General features: G+C 43.2%; 1 protein-coding gene across 1 annotated transcript in view; it reads right to left on the reverse strand.

Annotated features, from left to right (window-relative positions):
- Window positions 1–1,636: 1,636 nt before the first annotated feature.
- LOC126484677 (probable cytochrome P450 6d5) overlaps window positions 1,637–12,382 on the reverse strand; it is a 176,753-nt gene continuing 166,007 nt past the window's right edge. The window contains exons 7-8 of the mRNA XM_050108271.1: window positions 7,770–8,027; window positions 1,637–3,085 (exon numbers count right to left, since the gene is read on the reverse strand). Of these exons, the coding sequence (XP_049964228.1) occupies window positions 2,829–3,085; window positions 7,770–8,027 (515 nt within the window). The 3' untranslated portion in view covers window positions 1,637–2,828. The remainder of the gene's footprint in view (window positions 3,086–7,769; window positions 8,028–12,382) is intronic.

Raw genomic sequence — 12,382 nt, forward strand, 5'->3', positions numbered from 1 at the left:
TGGGGCGCACACGTTCGATGTTCTGGAAGTTCGATTTTCCGAGGGCCGGTTGACTTTCGATTCGATGCACTGGCAGTTGCACGGACGTTTCTTACCAAATCAACAATGTCCCGCGAGCAGGAATTGGATATCGTGGCTGTATCTTGAAATCGTTACGAATGCCACGTTGTATGGGTATTCCATATTTGCCATAGCGAAAACAGCACTCCATCGCGAACGTACCATGTTGCTTCGACCACTGTGACGTGATTACTGAACTGTATGTGGCATGGAACTTGACACTCCACACTACTAACAGATGGCGCCACCATTGGTGTATCTTATTTTCTTTTTTCTTTTCTTTTTTTTTTTAGCTCACGTTATTCAAATTTGAAATCGTCAAAACATTGTGAAACATTCTACATAAGGTCTGAAGGAGCAACCAATTCTTGTGAGGCATTTCACAGGTTTTTCGGCTTTAATTTTCAGACAGTAGGGGCATGAGTATTTCATCAAGCATGTTGAACCATACCTATGTCTGATATAGCTTAGCCGCCATATAAGGTCCCAAGTCTCTCAAAATTTGAAGGAAAATGCTGTAGTGCCAGCTTAATTTTGTTTTCCTTCACATGCAGCTGATATGATTCAAAAATTGACCACCGCGCAGGTGATTTATTTAGTAAAGAGAGTGCGCGTTCACATTTGAAGAGCAGGTAGAACTCTGGATCCTCGCACAGTCGGGACCACCCAGCTAACATTGGACAGTCGTGTGTCATCTTGTTCCGTGCAGTGGAAGAAAGTCTTCTGCAGTGGAACACGTCAGCTTCGCAAATGAATTGCGTTTGTTTAACAATTATCCTTGTCTTGAAAATGGAAATATGTATTAGTTGCCAATAGCTTGTATATCAAAATGTCTTTAACTTGTAAATGGTTTTTGATAATCTTCTCCTTAATACGATTTTGATTATTGGTATTAGTGTCTAGTAGAGTAATAATGTAACACATACAGTTTTAAATACGGTACTGACAACAATCTTCTGGTTTGCAACATTTCTAAAGATGAATAGAATGTTTGTCCCTAGGTACATGGTACTTTCGACCAGTTTTTCACGTTTGAAAAGCCTTACTAACCCGGAGTAGTTCTTATAGTTTCAGAAAAATACTGCAGCCATCATTTGAAAATGGAGTACGAAAATGTAATAAACTTCTGTAACAGGGCTGCCAAGACGTGAAAGTCTTAAAAAATGTCCGTTAACAGTTGCGTCTGTAAACAAAATGCACAGCACACTTTTGAAGCTGATTGATGGCTCTGTTATGAACATACTGATGGGTACGTGGAACATAACAAGATATGAACCTAATAACAAATCCATCAAACGTAGTCGACGATAATTCCGAGTGTGAGTGATAAAATTTACATTGATCAAAGTACGGTATGAAGATCATTTCGCCGATTGTGAAAGTACTGATATTGTGCACAAAGTTTTATGAACATAGTTACAGGAAGTCTGTTGCAGGATACCTCAACCCTGTATAGGCTAAACATATTTCTGATAGAATATTTTCTGGTAGAGCTACGTTATGAGAATAAGAATTCTTACCATCGTTCTCTTGTGCGATGAAAATATTTATTAACATATTTTAAATATTACTTTACATGATGCATTTGATATACAGGTTTCAGTAAAACCATATCAATGATAACATGTGTCATTAAAACGAAACTCAGTTGAAGTACACTTATCCTTAATATCAGATGTAATCATCCAACTCATTATTTGTTATCGTCATTGTGTTCTTCTTGAGCTATTCACACTTAAACTGGCGTATCGCATCTGGATAGTATTTTCTAGGCAAATAGAATTCATACTGTAGTTGTGAGACTCCTGTAAGAACGTTTTAAGCCCAGTCGAAGATAGGTGTTTAGCTTTCTGTCAAATTATAAACAGCCTACGATTGATAAATAAATGGTGGCTCAGAGCGAGAATCATGTTTTTCTTCTTTGCAACATATCTGTAATCCACAAAATCTTCTGTTCTGGAAAATTAATAAGCAGACTTTAGTAACCTGTTGACTCAGGCCAAGACTGTCTGAAACACGGAAGAGCACTGAATGTGCGTAAAGAGATCTTGCAACGGATTAATTTGATTAACAGAAATATCTGTTCGAGAAAGGTTTCAGAAACATCAGGTGGCGAATACGATAATTCCGTGTTCAGTTCTTGTCTGTAGTCCACATTTTTCGAAAAAAGCAGTTATTTCTAACAACATATCTTAAGCAGCGTTACCATTAAAAGACAACAGCATACATGTATGAATCTAACATTTGCACAAGCGTAAAAATCCAAATCAGTGACTATGAGGTTACATTGCTTAGGGCGGCATAGTTTGAAATAAGATTAGTAGACTCACGGCCAGTTTAACAAAAATCTCTGGTAGCATAAGCTACCATATGCACATGAAGTAAGAAATGGAAAATCTAAGACGGTTAATAGTCAGTTTGTAGAAACGTCCCAGTGCTTTCATCCAATCACTGGGGCTGTCGAGACTGGAATGATGTGTATACCCGTAAGACTGCGAGTTCGCAACGGTGGTAAGCAAATCTTGCTGGAAAGGAACTGGTTGCTTTGGAAGCGATATCCTGCTCATCAACAAAGCAGATTCAGTGTTGTTACTGCCATATCTCGAAAGATCTGAATACCGTCAGTACTCGCTATGAAGAGCGGGCAGTCGAGGACCCAATGTGTAATACACAACAGTGAGGCGGCTAATGGGTCCACACACTGAAAAACTGCGAGTCGGCTGGCTCCACAGCGCCGACCAGAAACCTCCATCAGCACCATCAGAGGGCTATGTTAAGCTGGTGCCTGCAGCCTCGTCCGGATTGCTCGCAGGTCGCGAGGTGGCGCCAGCAACCGCGTCGTGGTCGTCGCAGCAGCCATCTTGGAGGGGCGAGAAGCGGAGCCAGATGCCGCCCTGGGGCACCAGCACGGGCGCCCAGGGCTCGGCGGCGGGCTGCGCCGCTGTCCAGGGGCAGGGCTGCAGGTGGCAGCGCAACACCACCTGCGACACCGCCGCCTTCATCAGCAGCAGGCCCAGGCGTTTACCTGCCAACAAGAAGCGCTGTCATCCAACGTCTGCAATCTCGTTAGGACAACCAGGTAACAGGTTCATTGAAATATTTCTTCACTACTTACCATTAAAATTGCTACACCAAGAAGAAATGCAGATGATAAACGGGTATCCATTGGACAAATATATGATACTGGAACTGATATGTGATTACATTTTCACGCAATTTGGGTGCATAGATACTGAGAAATCAGTACCCAGAACAACCACCTCTGGTTGTAGTAACGGCCTTGATATGCCTGGGCATTGAGTCAAACAGAGCTTGGATGGCGTGTACAGGTACAGCTGCCCACGCTGCTTCAACACGATACCACAGTTCATCGAGAGTAGTGACTGGCGTATTGTGACGAGCCAGTTGCTCGGCTACCGTTGACCAGACGTTTTGAATTGATAAGAGATCTGGAGAAAGTGCTGGCCAGGGCAGCAGTCGAACATTTCCTGTATCCAGAAAGGCCCGTAAAGAACTTGCAACATGCGGCTGTGCATTATCCTGCTGAAATGTAGGGTTTCACAGGGATTGAATGAAGGGTAGAGCCACGGGTCGTAACACATCTAAAATGTAGCGTCCACTGTTCACAGTGCCGTCAATGCGAACAAGAGGTGACCAAGACGTGTAACCAATGGCACCCCATACCATCGTGCTGGGTGGTGCGCCAGTATGGCAATGAGGAATACACACTTCCAATGTGCGTTCACCGAGATGTCGCCAAACATGGATACGACCGTCATGTCGCCGTAAACAGAACCTGGATTCATCCGAAAAAATGGCGTTTAGCCATTCGTGCACCCAAGTTCGTCGTTGAGTACACCATCGCAGGCGCTCCTGTCTGTGATGCTGCGTCAAGGATAACCACAGACGTGGTCTTCGGGCTGATAGTCCATGCTGCTGCAAACGTCGTCGAACTGTTCGTGGAGATGGTTGTTGTCTTGCAAACGTACCCATCTCTTGACTCAGGGATCGAGACGTGGCTGCCCGTTCCTTTACAGCCATGCGGATAAGATGGTTGTCATCTCGACTGCTAGTGACACGAGGCCTTTGGAATCCAGCACAGCGTTCTGTATTACCCTTCTGAACCTACCGATACCATATTCTGCTAACAGTCATTGGTTTCCAACCAACGCGAGCAGCAATGTCGCGATACGATAAACCGCAATCGCGATAGGCTACAATCCAACCTTTATCAAACTCAGAAACGCGATGGTACGCATTTCTTCTCCTTACACGAGGCATCACAACAACGTTTCATCAGGCAACGAGGGTCAACTGCTGTTTGTGTATGAGAAATCGGTTGGAAACTTTCCTCCTGTCAGCACGTTGTAGGTGTCGCCACCGGCGCCAACCTTGTGTGAATGCTCTGAAAAGCTAATCTGCATATCACAGCATCTTCTTCCTATCGGTTAAATTTCGCGTCTGTAGCACATCATCTTCGTGGTGTAGCAATTTTAATGGCTAGTAGTGCGTTTCTATATACACTGAAGAGGCAAAGAAACTGGTACACCTGTCTAATATCGTGAAGGCCGCCGTGAGCACACAGAAGTGCCCCAACGACTACATGGCATGGACCTGATTAATGTCTGAAGTAGTGCTAGAGAGAACTGACACCATGAACCCTGCAGGCTGTCCATAAATCCGTACGATGCGGTGGAGATAGAGCTCTTTTGAACAGCAAGTTGCAAGGCGTCCCAAATATCGTCAATAATGTTCATTTCTGGGGAGTCTGGTGTTTAAACTCAGAAGTGTGATACTGGAGCCACTCTGTAGCAAATCTGGACGTGTGCAGTGTCGCATTGTCCTGCTGGAATTGCCCAAGCCCATTGGAATGTACAATGGACATGAATGGATGCAGGTGATCAGACAGGGTGCTCACGCACATGTCACCTGTCAGAATCATATCTAGACTTATCAGGGGTCGCATAACAATCCAACTGCACACGTCCCACACCATCACAGAGCCACCACCGGCTTGAACAGTCCACTGCTAACATGCAAGTTCCAGGGATTCACGAGGTTGTGTCCATACCCGTACACGTCCATCCGCTCGTTACAATTTGAAACGAGATCCGGTCGACCGGGCAATATGTTTCCAGTCATTAACAGTCCATTGTCGGTGTTGATGGGTGAAGACGAGGCGTAAAACTTCGTGTCGTGCAGTCATCAAGGGCACATGAGTAGGCCTTTGGCTCCGAAAGGACATATTGATGACGTTTCATTGAGTGGTTGTCATGCTGACACTTGCTGATGGCCCAGCATGGAAGTCAGCAGCAATTTGCGGAAGAGTTGAATTTCTGTCACGCTCTCTTCAGTCGTTGTTGGTCCCATTCTTGGAGGATATCTTTCCGGCCACAACGAATTCGGAGATTTGATGTTTTACCAGATTCCTGATATTGACGGTACACTCGTGAAATGCCCCACGTATGCTGTGTCCCATCGCTCGTGTGCCGACTATAACACCACGTTCAAACTCACTTAAATCTTGATAACCTGCCGTTGTAGCCGATCTAACAACTGCGCCAGACACTTGTTGTCTTATATAGGAGTTGCCAACTGCAGCACCGTATTCTACCAGTTGATATATCTCTGCATTTGAATACGCACGCCAATACCAGTATCTTTGGTGCTTCAGTGTACAAAGGCAATGTCCTGACTGACAAGAATTATAAAACGTGGCAAGAAGTAAGGGTTCACTGTACAAGCAAAGGAAAAAATCCGAATAGAACTTTTTTTTCTATTTCTTATCTGGCTCTCTGTTCTTCCGTCTGTTAAGACCCCCTTTTTTTCTCAGGAATTACTAGACATATCAAGTTGAAATTTATGTCACATACTATTGTCTATGGTGCCTTGGTGGTGCAAAAAAATATTGAATGTTCATAGTCAACACAATCAAAGTAAGTGCCCACTTAGGTCACATATTTTGACACTCGCAAAGTTACTCATCAAAATCTATAGGTTACTTCCCGTTTAACTAGAATATGAAATTTGATAAGAACCATGGTTTCACGGCACAAGTAAACTGTTAATTTGTAATTAAATATCCTGAAAATGAATAGTGTCTTGAAAGGAGGATATAAGATGAACATCAACAAAAGCAAAACGAGGGTAATGGAATGTAGTCGAATTAAGTCGGGTGATGCTGAGGGAATTAGATTAGGAAACGAGACACTTAAAGTAGTAAAGGAGTTTTGCTATTTGGGGAGCAAAATAACTGATGATGGTCGAAGTAGAGACCATAAAATGTAGACTGGTAATGGCAAGGAAAGCGTTTGTGAAGAAGAGAAATTTGTTAACATCGAGTATAGATTTAAGTGTCAGGAAGTCGTTTCTGAAAGTATTTGTATGGAGTGTAGCCATGTATGGAAGTGAAACATGGGTGATAAATAGTTTGGACAAGAAGAGAATAGAAGCTTTCGAAATGTGGTGCTACAGAAGAATGCTGAAGATTAGATGGGTAGATCACATAACTAATAAGGAGGTATTGAATCGCATTGGGGTGAAGAGAAGTTTGTGGCACAACGTGACTGGAAGAAGGGATTGGTTGGTAGGACATGTTCTGAGGCTTCAAGGGATCACCAATTTAGGAGGGTAAAAAGCGTAGAGGGAGACCAAGAGATGAATACACTAAGCAGATTCAGAAGGATGTAGGTTGCAGTAGGTACTGGGAGATGAAGAAGCTTGCACAGGATAAGGTAGCATGGAGAGCTGCATCAAACCAGTCTCAGAACTGAAGACCACAACAACAACATCATCCTGAAAAAGGTAATTATTTTGTCATTTGTTTTCTGACATCAAGCTTGAAAGTAAAACAGTCAGTAGCCCTGCATTCAGAGTGACTGGATTGCAATGGTAAACAACAAACATCAGCCAAGGAACGACTTTATTGCTCATATGGCGACTTTCGGAATTAATCTATCATAACCATTGCGGCCCAGTCAGCCTGAATGGAGAGCTACTGATCATTATAATAATGGTCGCCTGTCTCCTGTGTAACTTTATGTCACATTTATATTATTGAAATTAACAGATTCTTGAAAATCTTGGAATTCATGGGACCAGTACATGGCCAGTGTCATGGTCTAGATTCTCGATTCCAAAAAATGTTCAAATGTGTGTGAAATCTTATGGGACTTAACTGCTAAGGTGATCAGTCCCTAAGCTTACACCGAGCGGGGTGGCGCAGTGGTTAGACACTGGACTCGCATTCGGGAGGACGACGGTTCAATCCCGCGTCCGGCCATCCTGATTTAGGTTTTCCATGATTTCCCTATATCGCTCCAGGCAAATGCCGGGATGGTTTCTTTGAAAGGGCACGGCCGACTTCCTTCCCCGTCCTTCCCTAATCCGATGAGACCGATGACCTCGCTGTCTGGTCTCCTTCCCCAAACCAACCAACCAACCCTAAGCTTACACACTACTTAACCTAAATTGTCCTAAGGACAAACACACACACCCATGCCCGAGGGAGGACTCGCACCTCCCCCGGGACCAGCCGCACAGTCCATGACTGCAGCGCCTAAGACCGCTCGGCTAATCCCGCGCGGCATTCTCGATTTCCAGAATGGATGAACTGCAGAACCCTCAGTGCGAGAGTGCTACCCCCAGCTGGCCAACTTTTCTTGGAAAAAGTCACCTCGGAAGGGGGAGGGCGCGGCGGACAGACTTACCGATGCAGGTCCGCGGCCCTCCGCCGAAGGGCAGGTAGGCGCAGGGGTGCCTGCGCTGCGCCTCCTCGGGGGTGAACCGCTCGGGCAGGAAGAGGTGCGGCTGCGGGAAGAGGCTGGGGTCGCGGTGCAGCGCCGCCAGGGGCACCACGACGGCGGTGCCCGGCTCCAGGCGGCAGCCCAGCTGCGCCGACGCCTCGGCCGCCTCCTGCCCCACCTCGCGGTTCAGCATCGCCAGCGGCGGGTGCTTGCGCAGCGTCTCTGCGGCACACACCACACTGCCCGCTAGAAAATCACGCCGCGCGGCACTGCTGCGAGGAATCCGGAAAGTGTGAGACGGTCAAATGACAGAGCAGCTTTGCGCTTAACCAAAGTCGTGTTATGTTGTAGCGGTACAGCTGCGAGAAACCTGTGTTAATATATTTTACCTGCAGGGGAACGGCAACAATTAGAAATTAAAATTGTAGATATAATTACATTTTCCTCAAGACATTTGAGTCCCAACTTTATCTACAATAATGATAGAAATGGAATTTTTTTATATTTTTTTATTCATTCACACTGCTGTGCTGGTGTAATGGCTAGCACACCTGCCTAGTAAGCGAGGAGACCTGGGTTCAAGTCCCGACCATAGCACAAATTCTAATTTATTTCTTCAGCTTCTATCACTATCGTAATAAAATTGTAGAGCCACCACAATTTGCATGTGAGCTTTTCTTTATGTTACATGAAATGATAATTCAGTGGACACCCTAGCTGCAAACTGACGTTGATATACAGGGTGATTCAAAAAGAATACCACAACTTAAGGAATTTAAAACTCTGCAACGACAAAAGGCAGAGCTAAACACTATCTGTCGGCGAATTAAGGGAGCTATAAAGTTTCATTTAGTTGTACATTTGTTCGCTTGAGGCGCTGTTGACTAGGCGTCAGCGTCAGTTAATGCTAAGATGGCGACCGCTCAACAGAAAGCTTTTTGTGTTATTGAGTACGGCAGAAGTGAATCGACGACAGTTGTTCAGCGTGCACTGAGAATCCGCGGGAAACAACTCAGTATGAACGTGACTCGCCTAAGGTGAACGTTTTCTGTGCCATTTCAGCCAATAAATTTTTTGGTCCCTTTTTCTTTGAAGGTGCTACTGTAACTGGACTACAGTATCTGGAGATGTTAGAGAATTGGCTGTTCTCTCAGCTCGAACAAGAAGCACAACAATTCATATTTCAGCAGGATGGAGCGCCACCACATTGGCACTTATCTGTCCATAACTACCTGAACGTCAACTACCTGAGGCGATGGATCGGCCGCCAGGCAGCCCGTGACAGAGCACTTCATCACTGGCCTCCAAGGAGCCCTGATCTTACCCCCTGCGATTTTTTCTTATGGGGGTATGTTAAGTATATGGTGTTTCGGCCACCTCTCCCAGCCACTATTGATGATTTGAAACGAGAAATAACAGCAGCTATCCAAACTGTTACGCCTGATATGCTACAGAGAGTGTGGAACGAGTTGTAGTATCGGGTTGATATTGCTCGTGTGTCTGGAGGGGGCCATATTGAACATCTCTGAACTTGTTTTTGAGTGAAAAAAAACCTTTTTAAATACTCTTTGTAATGATGTATAACAGAAGGTTATATTATGTTTCTTTCATTAAATACACATTTTTAAAGTTGTGGTATTCTTTTTGAATCACCCTGTACTTCATTGCGGACATGTTGAAAATGTGTACCCCGACCGGGACTCGAAGCCGGGAACTCCTGCTTATATGGTTGACGCATTTCATTTCTAGCAAAGCTGCATGGTCATCAACAGTAACTGTTCTTTCGGGAACAGACACTACCGTCATATATAGTTAAAATATGGCTTCCCAGCCATTGACCTTCTTGTCCGAGCGCACACACTATGCCCGAACTCGTACGGGACTTGGTAGATTAATCTGCCACGAGTAATGAGTATGATGGGCAAACATCTATTAGGCGCACTACGAATGTAGTGGTGTGGACGTGTTGGGAATGAGGGTCTCACGGGGGGTGTGCAAGAGATAAGTCCCTGCAGGCCCACTATCCTCTGTGCCCCCGGTGGCTCAGATGGATAGAGCATCTGCCATGTAAGCAGGAGATCCCGGGTGCGAATCCCGGTCGGCGCACACATTTCCAACATGTCCCCAATGAAGTATATCAACGTCTGTTTGCAGCTAGGGTGTCCATTTAATTATCATTTCATTTCTAGCAAAGCTGCATGGTCATCAACGGTAACTGTTCTTTCGGGAACTGATACTACCGTCATATATGCTTTATTTTCTCTTAACCAATGTGAGCATTTTCAGGACAGTGCAAATACAATGTGTTACACCACCATATGATAAGATAAATTAACAAAGTCAACTTACAATATGATAACTTACATTACACGGCCGAGGGCCACTCGTTGCAAATATCGGACAGTGTATAGCACTGCCGGTGTACATAAAATGGTGTAAGTTGGTTGTGCACAGTTAATCTAAACTGTCTGGTCAGGTGCATTCTAAGATTAAACAGCAAGACATATGATTTCTTGGTGAGTAACTCAAGGTCTTGACAATATCCGCTTTCGTTGAAACTACCTCATGAAGTCTTATGTGCAGCTATCTAACATAAAAAACACTCATATCCCTAAACTTCTATCACTAAACTATGGCAAATATCCACTGCTGTTCTGGGCGTTCACACATACAAATCTAAAAGACATACATGGTCATTAAAATAATTTTGAAGATACGTAATAAAATTGCAAATTGAAATCATAATCGCTACTTTTCCAGGCATTAATATACGTGTCATGTATATAATAGGTTAATAATGACATTAAAAATCAGCTATTTCAATGCAGATTAAACATACCATTCATATGTAATGGCATGAGTGCTCTTACATCTACAACTATTACATCAAACTATACAGAGTGTAGTGTGTTTACAGCACACTCACACACACACACACACACACACACACACATATATATATATATATATATATATATATATATATATATATATATATATATATATATAAAGCACATATTTGGTATGAATACCTACTTGCTCATATCCATCAAGGTAGCAATTTGAAATTTTGTGGAACTTTCGTATTTAAGCCACATGGCAAACAGGAAGACCATTCATGTTGGTTCTGCTAACGTCATAAAGACGGTAAAGAGTTGCCACTTTTAAGGGCCATGAACAAGTTTCTAAGATTCATAACGGGTTGTAAATACCACGTAATGTTAGCTGCCATGTTGTGAGTAGAATCTGTTAATTTTGTCTTTTTGAATGATGGTGTAACACATTCTATTTACACAGTTCTGAAGATGCCGTGTTAGTCTAGTGAAACATGCAAAATAAAGAAAAAGTTACATATGACTTGAGCAAGTTTTTCTTGTTTTTTTTTTAATTGTATTATATGATGTTTACTATTTTTGAACTTTCCCACATTTTAGTAAAATTTCTAGGCATATGTAGATGTGCCATGAGTTTTAGTTTTGTGTTGAGTTGTTGTTAATTTGGTACATTCGCGTATGTTCCACTGTTACTGTACAGAAATTCTGCTGTGTCTTTTTGTGTTAACAAACGTCTGTATTAATACGCCGGCAATTTCAAGAATTATAATTACGTGGCCGGTAACCAAGTACCACACAACCTGGTGACTACAACTCAAAGAATCATAAAGGTGAGCCAAATTTTCGAGAAGAAAAGTAAGAAACAGCCAAAGGAGTTACAATAGAAAAAATATTTATTGGAATCCCTAGACCTAGGTTTCGACGTCTATAAAAACGTCATGTTCAGAAGTATCAATAACTGACACTTAAATCGGTTAACAATCTATACGTGTTAAAAATATAGGTATAAACTAGAAGTGACAAAAAAATCACTGACTTACAAAGAATATTTACACTCACTGTATATAATGTTTTGGAGTTACGATAAAAATGTTGCCATAAGGTACAAACGAAGATAAAATTCAGATCCGTAATAATGGTATCACAACATACCGTGCTGACTGCCATTAGAAAGTGTTTCACAACTACATCTAGTGAACTGACGCCACACCGATGTCTCTTGAACTGAGTTGAGGAAAATTTAGAACACGAGAGAGCAGTACATGCATGTGCAGGATTAGTGCGTAACAGTAACGGAAAGAATAGCAATGAACTGACTAGGAAACGACTACAGTATTAAAACACTGGCATAAAAAAGGAGGAACTTAGTGCCAATATGATAGTATGAAAAGACAACCGTACAGCGTTTTACTTGGTCATCGCCCAAAAAATTTTTTAGGAACTAAGAACACAAGTCAAATATAAAATACACTCCTGGAAATTGAAATAAGAACACCGTGAATTCATTGTCCCAGGAAGGGGAAACTTTATTGACACATTCCTGGGGTCAGATACATCACATGATCACACTGACAGAACCACAGGCACATAGACACAGGCAACAGAGCATGCACAATGTCGGCACTAGTACAGTGTATATCCACCTTTCGCAGCAATGCAGGCTGCTATTCTCCCATGGAGACGATCGTAGAGATGCTGGATGTAGTCCTGTGGAACGGCTTGCCATGCCATTTCCACCTGGCG

This window comes from Schistocerca serialis, chromosome 6 (genome assembly GCF_023864345.2).
Source record: "Schistocerca serialis cubense isolate TAMUIC-IGC-003099 chromosome 6, iqSchSeri2.2, whole genome shotgun sequence".
NCBI lineage: Eukaryota > Metazoa > Arthropoda > Insecta > Orthoptera > Acrididae > Schistocerca > Schistocerca serialis.